This window comes from Panthera pardus, unplaced genomic scaffold (genome assembly GCF_024362965.1).
Source record: "Panthera pardus isolate Hobbes unplaced genomic scaffold, ASM2436296v1 HiC_scaffold_17, whole genome shotgun sequence".
Taxonomy (NCBI): Eukaryota; Metazoa; Chordata; class Mammalia; order Carnivora; family Felidae; genus Panthera; species Panthera pardus.
Window position 1 is genome coordinate 9,486,110 of NW_026526732.1, and position 26,468 is coordinate 9,512,577.

The 26,468-nt window shown below is 43.4% G+C and overlaps 1 protein-coding gene across 2 annotated transcripts in view; it reads right to left on the minus strand.

The window, feature by feature from the left end:
* TULP4 (TUB like protein 4) overlaps positions 1 to 26,468 on the minus strand; it is a 242,569-nt gene that overhangs the window by 81,203 nt on the left and 134,898 nt on the right. For both annotated transcript variants that reach the window (XM_053904314.1, XM_053904313.1), the window contains exon 4: positions 1,502 to 1,630. In XM_053904314.1, the coding sequence (XP_053760289.1) occupies positions 1,502 to 1,630 (129 nt within the window). The remainder of the gene's footprint in view (positions 1 to 1,501; positions 1,631 to 26,468) is intronic.

Genomic DNA, 26,468 nt, shown 5'->3' on the forward strand with positions numbered 1-26,468 from the left:
TACTATTTACAGGCGGGTATGTTCTGTGGTCAGGGGTTACGAAGTAGTAGTACCTCATAATACGACAGGCACAAGAACAGTATGTGGGGAAAAACGATCATCAACAGTGTTATAAGTGCTTTCTACGGTTAATCTTATTTAATCCCCCTAGTGATTCTCTAAGCAGGTACCATGTGAGTCCCTATGTTACAGATGAGAAGACTGAGGCACAGAGAATGAAGGATCTCCTACTAAGAAATAATAGAGTGAGACTCGTGTGGTCTGACTCCAGAGCTCATGCTCTTGACCACAATGTCTCCCCTCTAGGTAACATGAACTTCTCATGGTCATGGAGATTTCCCCAGCTGTGGCTCTATTTCAGAATGGCTGGTCAGTCACCAGAGGGCAGGATATACCTCTTCCTTTCTTCACTCCATGGAGGTGTACAGGGAATTCATAAGGCCTTTTCAGAGTCAGTCAAAATTATTACATTTACTCTACCAAATAAATAAACTCACACAAAAAAGAATGTTCTATTTTACCTAGTGGTAGATTTGTCTTCTGTGATGACAACTTACAAAGACCCTTAGCTGTAACAGTAACCGCTAATAGTATCTTTGTTCCTTGCAATTTTCTGTCATTTCACTTCATTGGTGTATCTTTCAAACTTGGGGGTCTCGCAGCTTATTTAAGCGATAGATGGGGGAAAAGAGGGTGAGAATCCACTTCCTGAGCAATGTATAGAAAGGCAGTCACAGGGAAACCATCCCTGGAGTGGTAAAACAGTCTGAGAAAGCCCTCATGGAGAAAGGTCCCCTGAGGACTTGGTTCCAAAGCCACAATTTCCGGTCAAATCCCAGGGATGGGACTTGTGTCCTTAAGCAACCGAGAAGAGGAGCTCCATGTGGCCCATCATCACAGGGGGGAGGTGGGAGAGCCAGATCTGTACCATAAGCCAGAAGAATCTATGGAGCAGGTTTAAAAATAGCACAGCTCAGCAGGGAGTCCCTGGAGCACCTGTTTTCCTCAGAGCAGAGACAAATTTGTATGAGAAAGGAAGAGCTGAGGGGTGACAACAGGTGGCCACGCTAATTGAAACCTGACAGAGAGAGTGTTAAAAACTCAGCTTGACAAGCAGGTTGTGAGAATGGCTCACAAGAGCTCCCTTGGAGAGAACTATGAAGATTACAACACACAGCAAGTACCTTTCAAAGGGAGCACAAAAGTGATATGCCGTAAGCACTTCAGAGGATCCAAATTTAACATGTAATCACAACAACAAATGGAAAAAAAATGATTTCACAGATTTAATTAAAGCTTAAAACTTGGAGAGTTTTCACAACAGCAGAATAGTTGAATAAAGAAGTAAGATCTTTCTCTTTTCATCAAGTGATATACTCGGGGGGAACGAAAAGCAGGATTCTGTTTCATTTATTTTTACTCTACCGGTTTCTGGAAAGAGTTTCCATCTCTGTGTTCTGTTTCCAGCAATGTCTCACTGGGAGTGGCTCTGCCCACTCACCTGAGCCCCTCGGTCGTTGACCAGTTCCACGGACCACCTCCCTTCGTACTGAATCCACACAAATATGCCTCCGTCTGCGTCACACGTGGCCAGCTTCTGGTACGGCTCATTCCACCTCACCAGCACAACCTAGAAAACAGCCAAGAAGATATTTACCACAGGGATTAAAGCAGAGGGCCAGGAGTATGTCTCCAAAGAGACGAGATTTCAGAACTAAAGAGGAGGCACGGTCAAGGGGAATGAATGGCTGAGGGCAGGTGTGGGGATTAGGAGAGGGGACAGGGCATGGCCCACAGGTGGCAGAGACTCAGGAAACGGGACTCCCATGACGAGGCTTCCTGAAAAATAGCCCTGAGCAAACCATAAACCGTGACACAAAAATGCCCGCTGCTAGAAAAGCAGAGGATCCAGAGCCCATCTGGACTCAGTCCTGCCTCTCACAAGTACAAGAATAGTTCAGTATCTGAATAATTTAGAAAAAATCATTGAAACGTCTAAGCTACTTAGTACTTTATCAGAGAGGAAATATGAAATTATAAGCCTCAACATTTGTGAGTATGACAAATTAATTTTTTAATTTAAAAATTCTGAACCTGGACAAATCACCCGTCTTTCTGGACTATCACTCCCTCACCCAAAAGGTGGACCCTCTGGGAGGTGGTCTGTGGGATTAGGTAAATGCCCAAGGAGACTGAGGACAGGACTCAAAGAGCCCAATAAAACCTGTAAGGACACAGGCCTATGAAGAGGTCCTGGGTGCCCATGAGCCACAAAACCAATACCCTGCCTTCACTGTGGTAAACTCTGAGTGTCACCTGACTGGTCCATGCTGGTGATCGTGAGGAATTCATTCGATCGGTCAGACATGTGGTTGGTACTTATTAGGTTCAGGCTGTGTGACACTATATGATCAATGCCAAGATGGAGAAGACCGGACCCCATGCTCAGGAAGCTAAAACTCCATCTGGGGGTCAGCACATCCACGGATGCACAGACATACACGGATCTGTGACAGTCAAATGAGCACTGTCATTAACCACCCAACGCGCAGCTGCTGTTCATAAGAAAAGATCTGAATCCCCTGTCTCCCCCCAGGACTTCACACCCAGTAAACGAATTCCCCAAATTCTAAAATAGCAAGCAAGGGGAGGGGTGCGCCTGGATGGCTCAGTTAAGTGTCTGGCTCTTGATTTCAGCTCAGGTCATGATCTCATGGTTTGTGGGATCGAGCTGCGCTGTCAGCACACAGCCTACTTGGGATTCTCTCTCTGCCCCTTCCCCACTCGTGCTCTCTCTCAAAATAAATAAATAAACATTGAGAAAACAGTAATAAAATAAAAAAATAGCAAGCAAGGCCAAGGACAGACTGTCAAGGACCTCTGCAATGTTCAGACCCCTTCTCACACCCACCTGTGTCCAAACCACAGGCTAACACAAAAGTCCTGTCCCTTCTCAAACCTGTGCCAAGGGCATGCCTGATTTTAAGTCTTTAATTTGGTTTTCAGGTATCAGAGAGTTGGAGGGCCCCCCAGCCCTGGTCTGCCACAGTTGGTGGCATCAGCACTTGTTGTGAGATGCATAATAAAATCCAAGAAGAAATTACTGGCCACCTAAAATGTAAAGACACTGTAGCTCTCTTTTAAAACTGCAAAAAATTAAAGACAGCTGTGAGGCTGCACTCCTTGGAAGCCTGGCAATCACCCGGCAGATCTTACCTCGTTGATGGTTCCCACGCCAGAGTCTGCTTTCACGGATGCTGACGCCACCCACGCCCACGGCACATGGTCCTGCTTTCTCTTTGCTGGACCGGCTGCCCCACTCTGCTCACGCTCTGCAAGCACAGCACGTGCACCATCCACCATAACTACTGGTCCACGTGCACGCCTCCCCACTGAGCTGTGCACCCGCGGAAGGGGGACAGGGGCAGGCTCACCTTTGAATACTGACACACTACAGTAATTCTGAGTGTATTGTGCCAAAGAGTACTATGTAATTAGAAGTTATGATCCATATCTTTGAACTATAAAAAGGTTATTGAAAACTATGTCCAGAAGGTTCTTTTCAATGCCCAAAGGCATTTTAACAACAGCCAACTCTGCCTGCCTGCTTACTATGAACTGCAGGTGCTGAGGATGGAGATTAAGACATCTTTGTGCTCGTGGAGTTCAGTTCACTAAACAGAACACAGCGCTGCTCTATGTGCACTTAGAGTTGTGAACATACACAGGAGGGGAACACACAGGTGGAGGGGGGAAACAAACCCAGATTCATTTTTTTAAGTCCAGTTTTAAAAACTCCCTATGTAAGAGTCTCTTACAGTTTGCCTCCCTCTCTGTTTTTACCTTATGTTTCCCTCCCTTCCCCTATGTTCATCTGTTAAGTTTCTCAAATCCCACGTATGAGTGAAGTCTTCAATACAGAGAACAAACAGAGGGTTCATGGGAGTGGAGGGGGTGTTAAATGGGTCACGGGCATTAAGGAGGGCACTCTTCAGGATGAGCACTGGGTGCTCATATATAAGAGATGAATCACTGGGTTCTACTCCTGAAGCCAAGACTATACTGTATGTTAACTAACTTGAGAATAAAAAAAAAAAAAAAAAAAATCAAAGATTAAAAAAAATACTGATCTAATTAAAAAAAACCAGTACCATCAACAACCGAAGTCTTTCAATGTGTCATAAAATTTAGAATTTCTAGTCAATAAAGGCCAACTTCATAAACCTCTTTCAGATCCAGTGATTTGGCCCAAGCACTGCAATCCACTAATGTGCATGCAGCTACATTTTGGTCCCTTTATAAGACACACATTCATCATTCAAGTCCACAATCACTGATGTACTTCAGAATGGCCACCACGGGATGGAATATGACAACTAAATACACGATATTCACAACTGACCGGTTTTTAAATGATTTCCTTAAGTTAACACAGAGACCATTCATCTGCTATGATCTTCCCTGTAAATAACATTTGACAAGGTGTCGTATTTTAGAAAATAAAGCTTAATAACATTTTCTGTACTTCTGCCTTTCTTCCTTTAACATCCATTGCCAGGCATGGTTGCATATTAAGTTAACCTCAATAATAAAAATCCTCTTCTTCACGAAAAGAGCCCGCAGAGTCATAGCATGAAACAGACACAAAAGAGCAAAGGCAAAAAAGTTATTTTTCACTCTAAAGATTTCTTGGTCTTCTGACAACGCAGTAGTTGTTGAATAAACAAAAGGCTCACAGGCTTCATGTTTTTGTAATTCTTGATCAGCGCAGATGCAGCAGTAAACAGAAATGTAGTCCCATTCCCACACCTTTGCTGTGAGTTCTAACTGGTGTAACAGAATAGGCAGGTAGCTGCCCTAATTTAGAGAAAGAAATCTTTCCAATGATTCTTCATTTAAAAATAAAGTCAAACTGTTAATGTTGTTTCCGTGGATTAGAATTCTCATTTCCTCTCTCATCTACAATTCATAGCTGCCCGCCTTATCTCCCAGCAGCTTATTTCCTGTTCTCCAAATCCCTCCAATCCAGCTGGCAATGTCAGGACATCCCAGAGCGCCAAGAAACTACCAATGGGGAGCCCATCGCCCACATGCCCACATCATGTGGCAGGGTGCTCTGCCTCCTACCAGGCACTCTAAGGCAGAGCTCCCCTTCCTGTTCAAAGGAAACAGGGCTCCTGTTTAGTCTGAGCACAAAAGAACTTGGGCTATCAGGGTGCTGTGTTCTACTAAAAAGTCCGAAGATAAGCTAAGTATTGATGCAGGTCTTTAATTACTCAAAAAAATGCCAGCCTGTCACTCTCTCCAATGTTAGATGAACACTTTATCATTTTATAGTTATTGCTAATAGACATTTATTGAGGACTATTAAAAGTAGACAAATGTACATTTAAAATATGGGGCAGGTCTGCTGAAAGTCTATTTGGGATATAATCTAGTGCTCTAAATAAGTCATTTCATTTCCTACACCCTGTCTATTTTTAGGGAGAACAAACAAATGTCAGTTAACCCATCTCAAGGATGTTCATCTTTTCAGACAGAAACCCTTTAAATGGTGTTGGGAGGGGGCGCCTGGGTGGCTCAGTCGGTTGAGCGTCCGACTTCGGCTCAGGTCATGATCTCGCAGTCCGTGAGTTCGAGCCCCGCGTCGGGCTCTGTGCTGACAGCTCAGAGCCTGGAGCCTGTTTCGGATTCTGTGTCTCCCTCTTTCTCTGACCCTCCCCTGTTCATGCTCTCTCTCTCTGTCTCAAAAATAAATAAAATGTTAAAAAAAATTTTTTAATTAAAAAAAATAAAAAATAAAAAATAAATGGTGTTGGGAGATACAAATAAAATTATATTTTATAGAAATATGTAGGAAACCACCTCAGTGAACGACCAGTATCACCAAAGTTCAGTAATATTTCTCTCAACCTAAAAAGAATGTAATTGGAATGAATGCTAAATACAAATAGCTCAATAAACCCCTATGATTATTACCATACAGGTTTTTAAAAAATTCTGTTAGTAAGTGAAAGAGCAATAAGTTTAATTGTGCCAATTTAAGTTTAGACACATTTAGTACAACAAAATGAGTTTAAGAAATGCTATGAATTTCAGTTACATTTCGTCACTCTAAGAAAGAGCCAAAAGCATCTTGAAATAGAAGCACAGCGGCTTTCCAGACTGACGCCCACCAGCACAGAGGTCCTTGAAGTGCTGTGGCAGGAGTGCAGGCTCAGGACCGGAGTCCTGGCCCTGCCACTCACCACGGCAACTTGCTGACCCACTGGACAGGGGCGGGGAAGGGGGGTCCTCTTGTGCGCTTGGGGTAACAGCAGCACATCCTTCTGAAGTGTGTGAGGAGTAGTGGAGAAAGGACCTTAGCACGGTGCCAGGCACACAGCCAACACTCAATCAGGGAGAGCTCCACGTTATTCAAGGATGAGCTAAAACTTCCAAAATACAGAGACTGGTTCAGCATAGTACCGACACGTAGTTTCCTCTTTGATAGAAAATAAACAGTCGGAAAGTCAGTCCCTCTTTCCAGGCCCACCTCCTGCCACTTGCACTCCCCACCCAATTCTGTACCTAAAAAATCAACAGCATCACACACTTCCTGGGACCTTTGGCCTAAAATACGCTTCAGCCCCTTGACACCGGTGGTAATTCCTTCCCTGACATTCCAACCACTCCCTCTTGCCACTAATGCAGGACCTTCTACACCGTTCATGCCTGCCTACACTTGCTCCCTCAAACATCTCAGTTCCTCACCGGCTGAGCTCCTCATCAGGCCTGTGCCACGCACACAGTGGGCATTCCACAAATCTTTCTAAACTGAACTATTCCTGAATGATGATTAGCTGTATTTCTGTAGAATTTTAGAATATTCTCTCTCAACAATAAGATGTTAAGATCAGTTTCAAATGAGATTTTTTTTTCAGGTAACAGTTTTATTGTGACAAAATTCACATACCATACAATTCACCCATTTAAAATGCACAATTCAGTGGTTTTAGTGTAGCTACAGAGCTGTGCAACCATCACAATAAATTTTAGAACATCTTCATCAACCCCCAAAACTCCCCTCCAGTCCTAGGCAATCACTAATTTCCTTTTTCCTTTACTGATTTGCCTATTCTGGACATTTCATATAAATGGAATCATATAATACGTGGCCTTCTGTGTCTGACTTCTTTCACTCAGCATAATGTTTTCAAGATTTTTCCATGTTGTAAGTGTATATCAATACTTATTTCCTCTACACGTCCAAATAATATTCCACTGTGTGGATACATCACACTGTGTCCATCCATCCAGCTGATAAACATCTGGGTTGTTTCCACTGTTTGGCTATTATGAATAATATTTCTATGAACATTTCTGTACAAATCTTTGTATGAGCATGTTTTCCTTTTCTTGGGTATATGTCTGGGAGTGGAGTTGCTGGGTCAAATGATAATTCTATGTTTACCTTCTTGAGGAACTATTTTCCAAAATGGCCACACCAACTTACATTCCCAGCACCACTGGGTGGAGAAGTTTCCAGTTTCTCCACATCCTTTCCAATACCTGCTATTACATCTTTTTTAGTATGCCATTCTAATGGATGTGAAGTGATTGTGATTTGCATTTTTCTAATGGCTAAAGATGTTGAACATCTTTTCGAGTGCTTATTGGACATTTATGTAAATTTCTATTCGAATCCTTTGCCCCTTTTTAATTGGGTTGTCTTTTTTCCTTATTGAGTTTGAGAAGTTTCTCTTGTTTAGTCCACTGACCATATTTGGAAAAAAACTTCAGCTTTTTTCCCACATAGTCATATTTATCTCACTTAAATGTTCACAAATCCAGTCCTCATTCATTCATTCAGCTCAAGTTGTTGATTAAGAATTCCAAGACGGAAATGGACTAGAGACAATAAAGGAATTCAGAGAACACAGGTCTGAGGTCAGAACCCTGGAATTCAGGGACCACAGTGCCTCTAAATGGTTCTGAACCAGAATGTGTCAGGGAATGACCTTCTTAGTCCCGGCTTCTCCAGGACACTTTGCAGGAAACTCAGAACTACACATTTCTTCTTGATGTTTTCCAAATCTTCTTGTTGGAAAATAATACATCTTCTAATTGGATAGAGTTTATATAATCAAGCAGGGCTAATGTTTGAAAAAAGGACTCTACCAAGTCTCCTGATGTAAATGCAAAATAACCATGCCCAGCCATCTCATCTGCTAAGCAGCAGCAAGTCTTCCACAAAAGCGATATATAAAATGCTCTGAACAGCCACGCTAAAAATACAGTTTGTAGGAAACCCGACACTTAGCACCTTCATCACCTGATCACTTCCAGACACTGATCGATACACACCTCAAAACCCAGTGGAAATAATACTCTCAATGACTCTAACTTCCATCCTGTTCCATCCCATCTCAGTTGCCACTTTCTGAGTAGAAATTTTACTGGAAACACTACTGACTGAGGTTTCAAAGCCCTTACCATGGTGAACTAGCATGTTTTTTCCAGCGTCATTTCCCACTTACTCTCACATAAGTATTCTTGGTATAGACAGTAGTTATTGGCTTTAGCCAATTTAGAGCTAACACAACCATTCAGTCTCATAGATGAGGAAAGGGAGGTTAATGCAGCGAAGTGGGTTGCCTGTGGTCACACAGCAGGTGCAAGGTGGGTCAGCATTCAGGCCAGAGCCCCAGTGTCCCTGCCTATTCCAGGCACTTGTCTCCATTACCAAGGTCAACCAGACTGGCCCATGAACATTGATCACTCAGCACCACCTGGGTATGATAACAGGGCCACACCCAGACAGAAGAGATGCCCTGCCCTCAAGGAACACCTGATGCAATGCTTGGACAAGGCACCTCACTTTTTCTTTCTTAATAAGCATGCATTCTTGGGGCACTTGGGTGGTTCAGTTGGTTAAACACACCACTCTTAATTTCAGCTCAAGCCATGATTTTGTGGTTCATGAGATTGAGTCCCACATTGGGCTCTGGGCTGACAGCGTGGAGCCTGCCTGGGATTCTCTCTCTCTCCCTCTCCATCTCTGCCCCTACCCCATGCACACACGTGCTCTCTGTCACTCAAAATAAATAAATTAATTAATTAAAAAAAATAAGCATGCATTCTTGCCATCATTCCTCTGTGATGCAGAAATGTTATGAGAAATAACTTTTATCAACAAGTTCTAGTTCTGATACAAAAAAGAATCATACTAAAAAATAAACTAAAGCATTAGTGTTGATGGATTACAATTTTTGTTAGAATTTTTCTACATCTTCTGATTTTCCCACAATGAACATATTCCAGCTTCTCATATTCCCTTGATAGGAAATTTTAACAACTTCTTTTAGCAATAATAATAATAATAATAATAATAATCAATAGTTTGCATCCTTTTCACATACATTATCTTACTTTCTCTTTTAAGTATCTCAGAAGGAAGTATTACCATTAGTATAAACTCCTCATTTTACAGATTAAAAAGGTAGAGCTGGGGGGCAAAAGAAAAGAAAAGAAAAAAGAAAAGAAAAAAGGAAAGCTAAAAGAAGGTACAAATCTCCCTAGACTTTTTTTTAAATTTAAAAAATAAAAAAGGTCTGGGCAATATTTATGACCTATGTACAAGTTTTTAAAAAATTCCCCTCAAAGTGTTCTCCCCATTCAGCTTAGGAAGATACCAGTAGGACTACTTGACAGCCCCTGTGTATTCCTCCCACATCTCAGCCCTCCCTCTTCTAAGAAAAAAAAAACCCTTTCTTGGGTAGTTCATGTTTTCAATTAACATGCATTTTTATACCTATATATTATATGTATGTATCCTCACTTTATTATTTTGTTCCTTTTTACATTTTAAATATTACAGAAAAATGTTAACATACACCAAAGAAGGGTAACTGGGATAATAACCTTCCATGTACCCATATTCCAGCTTATAAACGAACATTTCTGCATGTTTTTAAGCTTTAAAAAACCGTGTTCTTCAACTCTGTGTCACATAGTGAAGTTCACCCCTGCGGACAGCTCCAACTCATTCATTTTACCTGCTGCATGGTAGCCACTGTATTCATACACCACAATTTATTTACTGGTTCCCTTGCTGATAAACAGGGTGCCTTCCTGTTTCCTTCCTGCCTTTACTTAGAATGCTGCTTACGGGCATTCTGCTGCAAGCCTCCTGTGCACAAGGGCAGCTCGGGGTAACTGGATTACAGGCATGTGTGGGCTCTGCCTTTACAGATCTCACCAGGTTAGTTTCCAACAACAGCAGAACAGTTTACATCCTGTCAGCACTTTACCTTTGCCTTATATCCTAACCATACTCAATAGCGTCAAACTCCTAAATTTTTCCCAATCTAACAGGTGTAAAGTTATTTATCTTGTTTCTGATTTTTATTTATCTCCACAGACTTTTATAGCTCTCTCCAGCTTGGAACTTTAGTTTTATGCTCCAATAAGATATACCAAGTTCTTTTCAATCTCTCTGCTCTCCTCCACTGTGCTTAGGGCAAATGAGGACTTGGGCCCATGGCCTGCCTCCACCAACTATACCTGCCTCCATGATTTCCTCCAAGAAGAAATGAAAATCTTATGGATCCAGGAGCCATTACTAGGCATCTGCAACACCACCAATGCAAGGCTTGTGAGGGCAGAGAGAGGGACGGCACAGGAGTGCCCTGGCCAAGCACACCCTGCAGTCCCAGAAGAACGGGGCAGATGGGGAAGGCGGTTGATCCTGGCTGGCCAAAAGATCTGACCAACTCAGGGTAAAATTCACATAATTCTGTTGCCTTCCTCTTCTTATCGTTTTGGCCACTTGCTGTGGCTTGAAAAGTGAATTCTGCAGGGCCTGCCCACCTGGAGAGCTCCCCCAGTGCGAGGCAACCCTGAGGCTACAGAGAGGCAGCCACAGCTTACGATGGATCTGAAAAGAGGCTGTAAAACTGGACAGCTGAACCCCATACAAAGAGCGGGCCTCTCCCATGTTAAGCCTTGAAGTTGCAGGACTTCCATCAATGCACGCTTCAGTGTCCCCTCCTCTGTGACAATGTCACAGCCTACATCTGGTAGGCAGACCCTTCTACTGGCCTCTTCCTCCAGCCCCTGTGCCCTCATCACTTCCTGAGCCTCTGCAGAGGAGGTGGCCTCCTCCTTTCGGACACAGCCCAGACTCAGCATCCTTTACAGCAGGCAGGGGACTGGAAGAGCAGTCTCGCTGTGGGGAGAGCATACACACTGAGGGAGCCCCATGCTGTCTGGAAAGGGGAGGTGTTGTGGTGGGAAAAGGAGGGACAACAGCCAGCTAACACTTATTAGGGTGCTTCCCTCACTCCTCTAAAACCTTCCTTATTTGGTGTCTGCAGTTAGAGCCTGAGAAAGGGATTCTTGTGCACTTACTTAATGGCTTACTGTGGTTTCTCCTGAGCACTTGCAGAAAGGGGTGTTGGCTGGGGACCGGCCAACTACACCTGGTCCCAGGAGAGCTCTAGGGTGTGAACTGCACCACAGGTGGTCCCACTTTGAGGCAAGAGGCAGACTCTGTGCTCCCCTGGGTGTCAGTCCTTGGCTGTTGGCTGGTAATGGGGGCGGGGGGGGGGGGGGAGGGGGGCAAGTGTCAGCTGTGAGCTGTGGCAGCCAGTACTCACAGTATCCACTACATGTAGTTTCCACTAGTCTTTCCAGTCTTCCCTCTGCTAGCTCTTGCTCCTCTGACCTCTGCCGGCGAGTGCCAGGGCTCAGCTGCGACCCTTCTCTCTACCCTGACTTCCTACTGAGCTAGTCTCATCTTTAGATCCAAACACTGAAGACCTCCAAATTCTTACCTTCAATACCTTACTCCACATCCTATCTGAGATCCCTACTTGCATGCCTAAAAGACAACACAAACTTAGCACATCCCTAATGGTTCTCTGGACTGGTTTTCCTGTACGGCTGCTTCTCCTCAGTGCTCTCCACTCATGTGAACGACCCCCATCTGCTGCATGAGTCCTAGAGAGCAAAGCAGACTCCCTTCCCTGCCCCTCAGGCTCCTCAGCTATTGTGGGGGAGGGGGCTGTCTGGGCAGAGACATGGTGCTGATCCCCAGGATAAGGCAAGTCTCACATACTGCTCACATCCCCTATGTGGTGGGGAAGTAATAAACTGATGAAAAACTCAGTGCCAAAGACATCACTCTTTGCTTGATCTTTATTACCACCCCAGTTCTGTTTTAACAGTGGTACTAGGTCCTACGTGGTTTTTAGATGTGAGTTTAATGCTCATAAAAAAAATTCCCTTGTCTAAACTAGAAACTAGGGAAGAAACTCAAAGAAAGGAATTGTAAATGCGTCTGAAGACACTGATGCACTATATAAATATTAGCTCTTGGAGTTATGGCCAAAGTGTAAGCAACTTTTTAGATTTCTAAATAAACTTTAAATTTTCGAAGAGTTTTAGATTTACAGAATAATCACAAAGATAGTACAGAGGTCCCACATGCTCCCCCACCCAGTCCCTGATTATTAATCTCTTACAGTAGTATATTTGTCACAATTAACTGACCAATATGGACCTATCACTACTGATTAAAGTCCATATTCTATTCAACTTTTCTTAGTTTTAATCTAGTGTCCTTTATCTATTCCAGGATCCCATCTAGAATATTGCATTTTCATTGCCATGTCTCTTTAGGCTCCTTTTGACTATGACAGTTTTTCTGACTTCCTTTGTTTTTGGTGACCTTGACAGTTTTAAGGAGGGCTCATGAAGTATTTTGTTGAATATCCCTCAGGTGAGATTTGTCTGATGTCTTCCCATGCTAGGCTGAAGTTAAGGGTTGCCCTTCCCATCACATCACATCACATCACATCATTGGTGCACACTCTCAATAGGATGTATCAATGCTGACATGAACTTTGCTCACCTGGTTGAGCACTTGGTTCACTGTCAAGTTACTCTTTCTTCCCCCTTTCCACACTGTACTCTTTGGAAGGAAGTGACTGACCATGGGCAGCCTACACTTAAGGAGTAGTGAATTATGCTCCACCTCTGAGAAAGGGGTATCTACATAAATTATTTATAACTCCTCTGCCTGGGAGATTTGCCTATTCTTCTCCATTTATTTAGTTATTTTATCAGTATAGACACATGGATATTTACTTTATAGTTTGGGTTATAATCTGATATTACTTCATCGTTTTATTGCCCAAATTTTTCCAGCTTTGGCCACTAGGAGCTCTTTTGGGTGGTTCCTATATCCCCCTGTCATATCCGCATCATTGTGTGTGTTTATTTGTTGAGCACCACCTTACGTTCTGACACTGCAAGATGCCCCAGATCCATCACGTATATTTCCTGTTCTAGTCCTTGAATTACACATTTCTCCATGGAGTCCTGGTTCCTCTTATTAGAAAATGGCATGAGAGGGGTGCCTGGGGGGCTCTCACAGTTAAGCATCTGACTCTTGATATTGGCTCAGGTTATCATCTCGAGGTCGTGGGATTCAGCCCTGCATTGGGCTCCATGCTAAGCATGGAGCCTGCTTGGGATTCTCATATTCTCTCTCTCTCTCTCTCTCTCTCTCTCTCCTGCTTGGGCTCACATGCACGCTCTTTCTTTCAAAATAAATAAGCACTGGGGCACCTGGGTGGCTCAGTGGTTGCGAGTCCGACTTCAGCTCAGGTCATGATCTCACAGCTAGTGAGCTAGAGCCTTGCATCAGGCTCTGTTGACAGCTCAGAGCCTAGAGCCTGCTTTGGATTCTGTGTCTCCCTCTCTCTCTGACCCTCCCCCACTTGTGATCTCTCTCTCTCTCTCTCTCAAAAATAAACATCAAAATTTTTTTTTAAAAATAAACATTTAAAAAATATGGAACACAGAAAAACATATGAAATAATCTCCTGGGGGTATCATTAGTAAAAATCCACTTATCGTACAGAATTTCTCTTGTTCTGGGTTTTCCTAATGCAAGGAAAACAATAAAGGAATGAGAAACGTACAGATTAAAAGATTAAAAAAAAAAACATATAACCTAATGCAGTGCATGTAACAGACCTTGTTTGGGTTTGACTCTTAAAACTCAAAAATAAGAGCAACCCAATCTTTTCTAGAAGGTATAAGAGTTGAAAAGACCTTTCACCAAAGAAAATACACAAATGGAAAATGAGCATATGAAAAGATGCTCAATATCATTAGTCGCTAAGAAATGCTAACTAAAAGCACAGTGAGACAATGCTACACCTACTGAAATGACTAACATTAACATTTGGGAATACTTAGCACTTGTGTGTTCAAATCCCAGCTTTTCTTAATTGATCCTTGTACCCCTCTGATATAAACAAAGGAAATATAATACCTGCTCCCCTGGTATAAATTTCATAAGTATTAAGTCAGGTCCAATAGTGTCTTTCAATAGAAAGGCTAATGGTCTTGAACTTCCTCCTACTGGTAATGGAAAGCCACTTAAAACTGTTATTCTTTTCATAATATGTATACTTTATATAGATATCAGATATCTGTGATACATATTATACACAAAGTACTAAGAGCATTCTTCTTGAGGCTTAAGGTTGTATTTTAGTTAGTATTCATTCAGTTGTACAATTATGTGCCAGGCAGTGCATTTCAAAAAAGGAATGGAGAATATACCAGAATCCTAAGATTTAGGGGCAAGGCTGGGGGGAGGGAGGGATTGTGGGATCTGAAAAAGCATATTAAGTATAATTGCTTTGATTTGCTTTTTTAAAAATTTGCTACTGAAATATAATACATATGCTTTAATAGATTTTTAGTCATTTCCTTTGAAATTTCAAATAATATTAAAGGAGGATGTGAGAGTTTTATAAAAAAAAAAAGACATGAGTTTTAAGAAACGCTGGCTACCATACAGAACTAAATGTGACTTGTAAAACAGGACTCACACACTTACACAGAAAGCTTAAAACCAGTTTCACATGTACCAATGTCAATTAAAACACCATATTAGTATTTCCTTTTACTCATATTTATTACTTCCCGAATAACAACTGTGAAACAATCCCACTGCATACCTTGGAATGAATTTCTCAATAAGTAACACACTTTTCAAGTGGTGAGACAGATAAAGTGAAAAAAACTGAAAATGGAAGAATGTGTTAAATTCTAACAGGTGTAGTGTTGTCTCACTTTGATTTTAAATTAGTATTCTGAATAAAAAGCACTAATCCCATAAAAATTAGCAAGTCATTAAATTCTTTTTTTTTTTTTTTTTTAGCAAGTCATTAAATTCTTAAGTCATCATTGTCTGTTAGCAAATGATATTCCCCACTCCTTGCATTTAGATGTGATTCTAATTTGTAACAAGGATCCCAACTCAAATCAAGATCTTCACACAGACCTGTACTAGACATATGCAGTGTTAACTTAAACCGACAAATCTGTGTATTTCCACGATAATTCATACATTTTATTTATTCTTAAATTTCTTAAAAACTCTTCCCAGTCTCTACAATAAATACAGAAATGCATACACTAAATTGTCAACCCACCATATTCATGGAGTTTCAAGACATGCCAGAAAGCATCTTCTGTTCTTATCACACCTTGTGTCATCTAAGCTCCAGCTAAATCATATTTATGATTCGAAATATTCCATTCTAAACCAAGGGAATGAACATCCTATACTTGGAAGAAAATGGATAGACCAGAAAAGGATGTGATCCACAAAAGGATCCCATGGAATGGTGCCTGGAGCAGGCATTATCATCTCCATTTTACCAGAAAAGGAAACTGAGGTTCAGAGATTAACTGGCCCAAAGTACCCAATCAGCAAGAGGCAGAGCAGGGGCCAGGAACCAGGGACTTCCACTCCTAGCCCGATGTTGTTTGCCTTCTCTAAAAACAAAGTAGGGCAGAATCACTTGACAATCCTGCTGTCTGGGAACACCTATTCATCCTGGGAAAATTACCGTATTTGTGAGGAATGCTCAAATTTTTCATATTAGAAAGCTGAAACTTCTGGTCTAGAACTTTTGATCATCCAAAATGAGCTATAAAAAATATTCTGAGAAAACCGGAAAAAAAAACCTTGGGGCAGAACTAGGAGACTCAAGCACAAATAAAAGCAACCTGATGTTTACTATGAAAGAGAACTTCCTAGCAAGGAGAGGGGTCTATTAGTGAAAGGGGCTGTCTCCAATAGGAACCTGGAACACTGGAAAGGGTGAAGCAGAGGCCTGACAGCCCCTGCCATGGGTGCCTGGAGGCAACTCACCTACCTGGGGGGTTTGCTGGATTAGAACCGGAGCACCTGTTTATCACTACCCAACCAAGGCTACAAATTGACATTAACTGTGCCCTTGACACCAGGGATGGTAGGGCCCCAAAAAAGCTTATCTTAAGCTCTCAAACATCTACCTCTGCTCAACCTCCACTATATTTGCTAAAGGGAAATTCAATTATTAAAGTAGTTAACTTGGCTACTTTGATTAAAATTTTAAATAATAATCTTGTCAACCAGGTGTGTACTTTAGTCATCATTTACATTTAATCTACTATATTAATTCTCAAGACGTTCAACTCTCAGAGCAGCTAAGACAGCAGGATTTTCAACCTCCTGCTCTTTAAAATCCCTCCCTCTTAGCCCAGCACATCGAGCATTTGGTCAGGAAATGGCAGTGTTCCAAACACACTGCTGCCACCTTTGATCCTTAGCCAAATGTGTTTGGCTAGCAGCTGAAGACAGAACCTTAGCTCATCCTCTTACGACCCAACTATCCACACAGCCCCAAGCACACCTCTCAGCTCTGAGTGGGCAGAGAAAAACCAGAACAGGGAATCTATTTTCAGCTGACAACAGAAAATCTGAGTGCCTGTCGGTGCTTTAGCACTCTGCTTCTTCATTTTGTTTGAAAATATCAAGATGGCCTGGATAATCTCTAAGGAATCTTCTAGATCTAATATTTTAAATACATTACATTCTATTTGGTAAAGTACTAAGCAAACATAACATACCCACGGTTCCTAAGTGCAATATCCCACAACTCTTAAATATTAGCCATCCAAGAAAAAAAATCTAGCATCGATCATGGCATATACCTCGTAGGAGGTGAGTGGGGGGATGATGTAGGAGGCAGTGCTCAGTGAATACTGGAGTAATATTTCAATTCAAAGTTGGTATGTTACTTGTTAAATAATTAGTTTAAGAGTTACATATATATTGAGTTTCTGTGCATCATACACATTGCCTGTGATGGTTAATTTTGTGTCAAATTGGGTACCTTTAGATTTTGGAAGCAACATATTCTTCATATGGGTGTGATACTCTGGACTATTTACCTAGTGACCCAAAAAGCTGCTAGCTTTGAGTGGGGTCCAGAACGAGAGAAAGCTCCCCAGCAGGTCCAGGCTGCCGTGCGATCTGCTCTGCGGCTAGGGCCGTATGATCGAGCACGTTGCGCCTGGAATGTCAGAGCAGACAGGGATGCTGTTTGGAGCCTCTGGCAGCGCCCTGTAGGTGAGTAGCAAAGCAAGCCCTTGGGATCTGGGGGCAAAGCCTTGCCCTCCTCCACAGATAACCACTCCCCTTGTGCCACACAGTTCTTGCCTCGCTACCCGGCCTCAGGAGAGACTGAACGCTCACCCCGTGGGCCACCAAGTTACCAGGAGACCCCAGCTGCCCGCCACGAGCTGGGTGTCGGCTGACCCAGCAGGACACGGAGCTGGACACGCACAGCAGCACTCCATCATCCGACGGAAGGGGGGCATATACGATCGGGCCCGAGCAGGCCCCGGAGGCACAAGGAAGCTACAGGAGAAAGCGGCAGAAATGCCCACGTCCCCACTCCTGCCACATCATCTTCTCTCCCCCAGGCTGATCGATGGCCTCCTGGGGAGTTCTCCAAGATCAGCTGCCGGGGACGAGAAGGCTCAGGCCTGGGGGACAGAAGGTTCTGCCCGACGTACAGACACCGCCCGAACGCAGACAGCGGCAGCACTATGGACCCTCCCGGGGACATCCCTAAAGGACACGGTGAAGGGCGATCCTCCCAGTGGCGGAACTCTGAGCAGGACACCTGGCCGTTCACTTTGCTTGGAAGGAGAAATGGCCCGATGTGCAATTATGTATCAATTCTTGGGCTGGGGCCAACGGTTTGGCTGGATGGTCAGATTCGGAAAAACTGGTGACAAGAAATTTGGGGAAGAGGAATGTGGATGGTCCTCTCTTCCAAAAAGTGAAGATATTTGTGTCCTATAAATGCCCACCATAGGGTGGCTTCAGCAGAAGAGGATTTTAATAATCAAGCGGATAGGACGATCCATTCTGTGGACACCAGTCAGCCTCCCTCTCCAGCCGCTCCGTCCTGTCCCAGCGGTCTCATGAACCCAGTGGTGGGAGGTTGCCCATGGTGGCAGGGATGGAGGTCATGCATGGGCTCAGCAACAGACTTCACTCACCGAGGCTGACCAGGCTACGGCTACTGCTGAGTGCCCTATCTGCCAGCAGCAAAGACTAACACTGAGCCCCAATATTGTGCCATTACCCCAGGGAGATCTGCTAGCTACCTGGTGGCAGGTTGATTGCACTGGACTGTTGCCATCATGGAAGGGGAAGCATTTTGGTCTTACTGAATCAGACATTCTGGATGTGGATTTGCCTTCCCTGCACACAATGCTTGCACAAAAACTACCAACCATGGAATTACAGAATGCCTTATCCACCATCATGGTATTCTACATTGTACTACTTCTGATCAAGAAATTCACTTCACGGTAAAAAAAAAAAAAAAAAAAAAAAGTATGGCAGTGGGCCCATAATTATGGAGTTCACTGGTCATACCATGTTCCCCATTATCCTGAAGCAGCTAGTTTGATAAAATAGTAAAATGGCCTTTTGAAGACTCAGCTACCGTGCCAGCTAGGTGGCAGTACCATCCAGGGCTGGGACAAGGTCCTCTAAGAGGTGGGGTCTGCTCTGAATCAGTTGTCCAACATGTGGTGCTGTTTCTTTCCCCTAGTCAGGATTCACAGAGCCAGGAAATCGAGGAAAACAAATGATAGTGGCACCACACACTTTACCCCTAGTGACCCACTACCAAAACATGGCTTCCTGTCTCCATGACCTCCCCTTCTGCTGGTTCCAAAGGCAGGAATGCTTCCCCCAGGAAGCACAACAACGATCCCATTAAACTGGAAGTTAAGACGGCCATCCAGCCAGTTTGGGCTCCTCATGCCTAGGAATCAACAGGGACAGAAGGGACTTCTGGAGCCAGCTGGGTGACTGATGCAGACCACCCGGGGAAAGCCGGCTGCTGCCCTACAGTGCGGGTGGGGAGGGTGCGTCCTGGTGGCTCTGACCCTGGAGAACCATGACTACTGCACCTCCTGCTGTTAGAATGATAAACACACTTTGTTCTAAATTCCTGACGCTCTCCATCTGGCTCAATATTTACACTTTAAGTTAAAATATCTTAAAATTCCTGTCAAGTATTTATGTATTATTTTCCCCTTTTAATCTTTTTTTTTCTAATTATGAAAGTAGTAAATACACACTAAACAAAACTCATGTTACAGAAATAAATAGAAAATAGAAAATTCAGGGTGCCTGGGTGGCTTAGTCGGTTGAGAGTCCGACTTTGGCTCAGGTCATGATCTCACAGTTGGTGGGTTTGAGCCCCGCCTCGGGCTCTGGGCTGACAGCTTGGAGACTGGAGCCTGAAGTCTGCTTCAGATTCTGTGTCTCCCTCTCTCTCTGCCCTTCCCCGATTCATGCTCTGTCTCTGTCTCTGTCTCTCTCTCTCTTTCTCTCAAAAATAAATAAACATTAAAAATTTAAAGAAAAAAGAAAGAAAGAAAGAAAATAGAAAATTCCTTGAAATTTGGTACTTCCCAAACAACTATCTGAACTATTTGGTCACATTTCTGCAGATGTATGTTTTCTCTTCCCTGTTGAATGGACACACATGACACTTTAATCTAGATAAATGTATATTCATCCTCCTCTAACTGCTAAGTTCCTCACATCCCTCCCAATGACTGCATTCCCTGTCAACATCTTTGCACACGCTAATATGTTTTCAAGTGACTTCACATTTCTGTGTTTTTTAAGCTCACCCACAAACCCCCCAACCTGTCCCACAACACAGGATCCTGCTGCTGGGGAGAAGTAGCTCCTTAATAAAGTTCTTATTAACCAACTAGGGCATCCTGAAGTAAACTGACAGGAGCCCTCCCTCAATGATACCACTGAGTGATTTTCAATGGAGTCTTTAGATAGTTTTCCTAAAGGGCGGTCTCACCCGAGAGCTCCCCAGGGCTCCTAGAACTAGGGATGAGGGACCAGAAGGGAGAGCTTTCCACCTTTCTCACCCAGAAACAGCATGAAGGCATGAGCCAGCTGTTACTGACTGCCGTCTGGTGGCACAGAGGTGACAGCACAGAGGACCAACGTCCACGTGCAAGCTAGAGCTGAGTTGATCTCCCACAGGAAGTTTTTCTTGCCCGGGTGCCCCACGCTCCACTTCTCAGTTACCCTCCAACCCAGCAGCTGAGTTCCTGTGGGGCCCCACACTGTGTTGCAGACTTGAGTACTGCCAGGGTCTGGCGTGGTCCCTATCCCACGGGCAATGCTCTGTAGTTTATTTATTTAACGTTTTATTTATTTTTGAGACAGGGAGAGACAGAGCATGAACAGGGGAGGGTCAGAGAGAGGGAGACACAGAATCTGAAACAAGCTCCAGGCTCTGAGCTGTCAGCACAGAGCCCAATGCGGGGCTCAAATTCAAGGACCGGGACTCCATTTGAGTAGCCTGTTTAAGTGTGTCTGGGTCCCCAGGTGTGCCTCCCATGGGGCCATATATTGGCATATTTTGACAGGTTGGGTCCCAGGCTTTAGGTCAATTAATATTGGGGGGTGGTTTTTTGCCAGACCAGGGAGGTTCTCTTCTGCCCAAACTGAAGGGAACTCAGCTTCTACCTCGGGGGCCACGGTTGGCTCATCGGGAGGAGAAATATGTAACCTCCACTCTTCTTCCTATGATATCGTCAAGGATAAAATCGTGGGTTGGGCCTTTCCGTTTAGGCACAGTTGTGTCTTTTCATCTGAAGTGAAAGTATTTCTGCTCCCAGCTTGGCTAGGAGGTCTCTCCCTAACAGTGAGACGGGAGATCATGACCTGAGCCGAAGTCGGCCGCCCAACCGACTGAGCCACCCAGGCGCCCCCAATGCTCTGTAGTTTAAATGGAACTGAAGAGAGCGCATGACAGAATCACAAGTTGCTTTTTTCTTTTATTCACTGGGCAGACAGTGTTGACCATGGTTACTGTCACAAAATTATTTGTAACACAAAAATTGAGGAAAGTAAAGAATGGATGTCTGTGAGAAAACAGGAACGAAGAGCGGGTAGTTCTGTACAGGACATCATGGTCATCAAAATTAACTGAAATTTCTTTCACTTCCCAGTTAAAGGGGTAGGGGTGAAGGAAGATGTTGGCATTTTAAATATTACTGTTGGATTCTCCTTGGTACCTTAAAAACACCACACATTTAGCTGCATTTTAGTTTTTTAAAGGAATGGTTATTAGGAAGATAATGCCATCTGGAGGATATGAATCATCTACGGGAGGTCAACTCAGAACTAGGTTTTAGATGGTTTGTGCTTCTGAAGCTCAAAGTAGCTCAAAAGAATTTTATTTAACTTGTCCCCATAATATCCATGGGAACCTTCATAACTTTCTCATATTTTGCATATAAGACAACATACACAAAAGTTTTATCTAAGACCTTTCCATGATTTCTGTAGAGCTAGCACTACGATTCAGGCTCCTAAATATCAGCCCAGACTATCAGGCTGCTTTCGAGTGATTAATTTCAACCACACTGAGCTACAGATTGAGACTGAGGCACTTTTACAAAAACCAGATGGCCACTCAGAATTATAAAGAAGTTGTGTACATCCAAAAAGTTGAAACAAATGAGAGAACAGAGCCTCCGTGGAGGTGCGGTTCCCACCTACTAGGGTGTACCTGATGTACAGTAAGAGAAGACAAGCACTTGACATGAAAGAAATGAGAAGACCGGGCTCAGGCAAGTGACGGCCTAGCAGATGAGTCCTTAAGTCAGTGAGGGCTGCCCATCCGGGATGGCCTCGCCCACACCCTAGGCCAAGGCTTCACTCCAAGGGATGCTTCCAAATGAGAGAGGTCCCACACAGCCCTGTCTCTGTCACTCACCACTGTCTGACATTTGCTTTTTATTTCTTGGGTTGTGGGACACTTTATACTTAGAACCCGGAACATGTGCAACAGATAAAAGTAAACAGTGCAGGCGCACACATTCACTATGTTCTATGCAGTGCTTGTTCACTTCCAAGGAAAAACTGGTCAACCTGCAACTACCTGTAGCTTTTCTCAGTCAAGAGGCCTTACTGAGGCTTTAGTTTCTGCTTATTTCAATATACGTCCTTGAGCACCATACTGTTCCATCAATGGTCCTGTGTGAGGAACTGAATGAAATGTCATCGTTCTTTTTAAGTTATACAACACACAGAAATACACAAGATAAATATGAACCATGAGGGCAAAAAAACCCAGCTGTGTTTCTTACCAAATTCAAGTACGAGACTTTCGTACTTCAAAAGGCGAGGAATGAAATTCTACACAACCAAAACTGTTAGCAGCATGATGTAAATCATTTCCAACACAATTCTTTACAAGTACTGGGTTGGTTAGACCACAGAATTAATATGCAAATGATCCTGGCTACACCCCAATTAAAATGTCCAATAAGTATGGAGGAGCCCGAGGTACTGGCTACATTTACGGAGCATTCACCCTATGCCAGACCCCACGCTGGAGCCAGAGAGACAGCTAAGTACAGCACAGGGCTCACACAGCCAGAAGTGCTCTGGTTGGGGGGGACCAGCAGGTAAGTAACTAGACAATGAAATGAAAAGGCCACCTACTGAATGGAAGAAATACTTGCAAACCATATACCTGATAAGGGGTTAACATCCAAAATATATAAACTCCTACAACTCAATAGCAAAGACATAAACATCTGATTAAAAAGTAGGTAGAGGATCTGAATAGACTTTCTTCCAAGGAGATACGGATGGCCAACAGGTACACGAAAAGGTGTTCCACATCACCAATCATCAGAAAAATGCAAATCAAAACCACACTGCAAATCACCTCACACCTGTTAAAATGGCTAGACTCAAAAAGACGAGAAATAACAAGTGTTGATGAGCATGTGGAGAAAAGGGAACCCCAGTATACTGTCGGTGGGAATGTAAATTGGTGCAGACACTGTAAAAAAACGGTATGGAGGTTCCCGAAAAAATTAAAAATAGAACTACCATATGATCCATCAAATCCACTTTGGTTAGTTATATGGAGAAAAAGAAAACACTAATTCAAAAAGAAAAATGCACTTCTATGTTTATTGCAGCATTATTTATAATAGCCAAGATATGGAAATAACCTAAGTGTCCATCGATGGATGAATGGATAAAGAAGATTTGATATACACATACAATGGATTACTATTCAGCCCCCTCCAGTCCCAAGAATGAAACCCTGCCATTTCTGACAACAGGGAGGGACCTTGAGGGTATTACGCTAAGTGAAACAAGCCAGACAAAGACAAATATTATATGACCTCACGTATCAAATTAAAACAACAATAACAATAACACACAAGCTCTATAGATACAGAGATCAGTGGTGGCCAAAGCCAGGGGATGAGGAGTGGGCAAAATGGGTGAAAGGGTGACCCCTTTATAACTTCCAGTTATAAAATAAATCATGGGGATATAACGAACAGCTTGATAACTATAGTTAATAATACTGTATCGCATATTTGAAAGTTGATAAGAGAGTAGATATTAAAAGTCCTTGTCACACAGAAAGTTTTTTTTTTTAAACCTTTATTTATTTTTGAGAGAGAGAGAGAGTGCAAGCAGGGGAGGGGCAGAGACAGAGAGACACAGAATCCGAAGCAGGCTCCAGACTCTGAGCTGTCAGCACAGAGCCCGAAGTGGGGCTCAAACTCACAAACCGCGAGATCATGACCTGCGCTGAAGTCGGATGCCCTACCGATGGAGCCACCCAGGCGCCCCAAAAGTTTTTTTTTTTAACTATGCATGGTAATGGATGTTAACTAGACTTACTGTGGTGATCATTTCACAACATATACAAATACCACATCATTATGTTGTGCATATGAAACTAATGTCAATTATACCTCAATAAAACAATCTCTAATTTACCTCAGTAACTTTTAGAAAGGTTTATAAATAAAATTCTTTAATCTGATAAACTTTATCAAAATGGTAATTCTCAATAAATTAACGTAGTTGAATGTTTATTAATAAATATCTTTTAAACATGATTCGTATTACACAATTCTGAGGCTGCCAGACTGTTAAGCAACAGCTATAAAATGCTAGCATCACCCCTTGCTCTGGTCCTGGAATCTGAGAAGCCTGGTAAGAATTACCCCAAGTGACAAGGCTGACTGGCAAGACAGAGACAGAGATTAGATAAAAACTCTCAACCTCTTTTGGATTATCCTGTTATCAAAGTTCACATAAACATTAAAGGGCTCTGAGTATAGTGTAAGGGTTCCAGTTTCAGGCTCTGAAGTCCGACAAACTTGTAGAAATGCTGGCTGCAGAATATGCTACTTGTGGCTGTAAGTCCTGTCCACAGATAGAGAGGTTATGAGGAACATGTTTTTTAAAAAGTACCTGGCACACAGGAAGATCTGAATAAATGTCACATTTGATTATCTCTTACTTAAGCGAATACCCACAAAGCGCCTGACCTCCCCAGAGCACAGTGTGAAAGGCGCTCTCAGGCAGTCTGCTTTGAGGCCAGAATTCATCACCGTGTGAATACCCGCAGCTCAGCTTGCTGACCCTAGATGGCTAAGGGTGGGCCTTTTCTAGCACCGTGGGCATTGCCTGAGAGCTTGGAAAATGCAGAATAGCAGCTGACCCCAGACACAGTGAATCAGAATCTGCATGTCAACAGGTATTTCATATGTGTGCATTCAAGCCTGGAGGCAGGGTACTACGGGAGAACACATCGAGGGCTGTCAATGTCACATAAAATGCTACAACAGTTCAGCTGAGGAGGGAAAGCAGTGCTTCCTTTCGTGGGTCGCTGTATTGCCTACTCAGCATCACTAAAAAGGATCCAGATGAAAGCTGCTAAGGGGGCACATTTAAGCCCAATAGGTGATTACTTGTCAAATATTAGCCCTCCTTGTCTTTTGCCCTTTCTCTTATTACTTCAAAAGTCCCTTGACAGGGGTGCGTGGGTGGCTCAGTCGGTTAAGCGTCTCACTTTAGCTCAGGTCATGATCTCACGGCAGGTGGGTTCAAGCCCCGCATCAGGCTCTGTGCTGACAGGTCAGCTTCGAATTCTGTATCTCCCTCTCTCTCCGCCCCTTCCCCACTCACGCTCTGTCTCACCGTCTCTTAAAAAATAAACAAACATTATAAAAAAAAAAAAAGTCCCAAGACAAACTGCCAACCCTTCAGATTCCCAACAAATTGGGGATTACTTTGGACAGCTACAAAACTGAGGCAGAGGGAAATACCTCGTTCAAAAGCGGACACCAATGCCTGTGAGGAAGGTGGTAGCAAGGTCGCATACCTATGCACACACACCTGCCTACACATGCCTACACGTGCACCTGCACACACACATCTAGGGTGTTTCCTAAGTTTGCCTGACAACTGGAAAGCAGAAATTGCCTGAGCCTCACACTAATACACGAATACACTGGCTTGCCAAGGAGGGAGTAGCCACATCAACAACGTATTGTTACCAAAACAAAACAAATGTCAGTTCACGGAGAGGTCACTTTGGCTTTGTCATTTTGTTAGGGCATTTAAAAATAAGAAAACTCAGTATTAGGAGTGTCCTCAAGGAACATTGTTTTGTTGAGTCTATTCAGGTGGTTTAATACATGAAAACTGTTTTGCTCTGCTCTGGGGAGGGGCAGAGTAGCCTCAGTTGACTAACCATGTAACTTGCAGCCTGTTGGGATTACCCCTCAGGGACAGGCACTTTTCTCAAGAGAAGGGTTAGAAGCAGCATTTACAAGCAATAAGCCCTCATCATAAGGGCCAACTCCCAAAATCCTCAGTGGACAAGTACTAAGCCAATGACCCTGTGGGAGCTACGTGATGCCTAGCACTTGGCTCCAATGGTCAGGATGGGTGGTTGAGGGGCAGAAGGGGGAGCTTGCTAACCAGGAGCCCACCTGCTGTAAGCTTAGTCTGGAGAAATGGTGAAACCCTTCGCACATGTGATATTCAGCAGGGGTAATCTGCTGACTTTGCACACAGACTGAAGATTGCAGTCTCCAAAAGTATCAGCCCTATTATCTGCTGAAGAAGGCAGGACGACTTTGGCTGTTGTGCTGGAGGCACTAGGTACCCATGAAATCATCACCCTGATGGGGTTCAGGTCGGGCTGCTCCCAAATAGGGCACGTGTTAAATTGAAG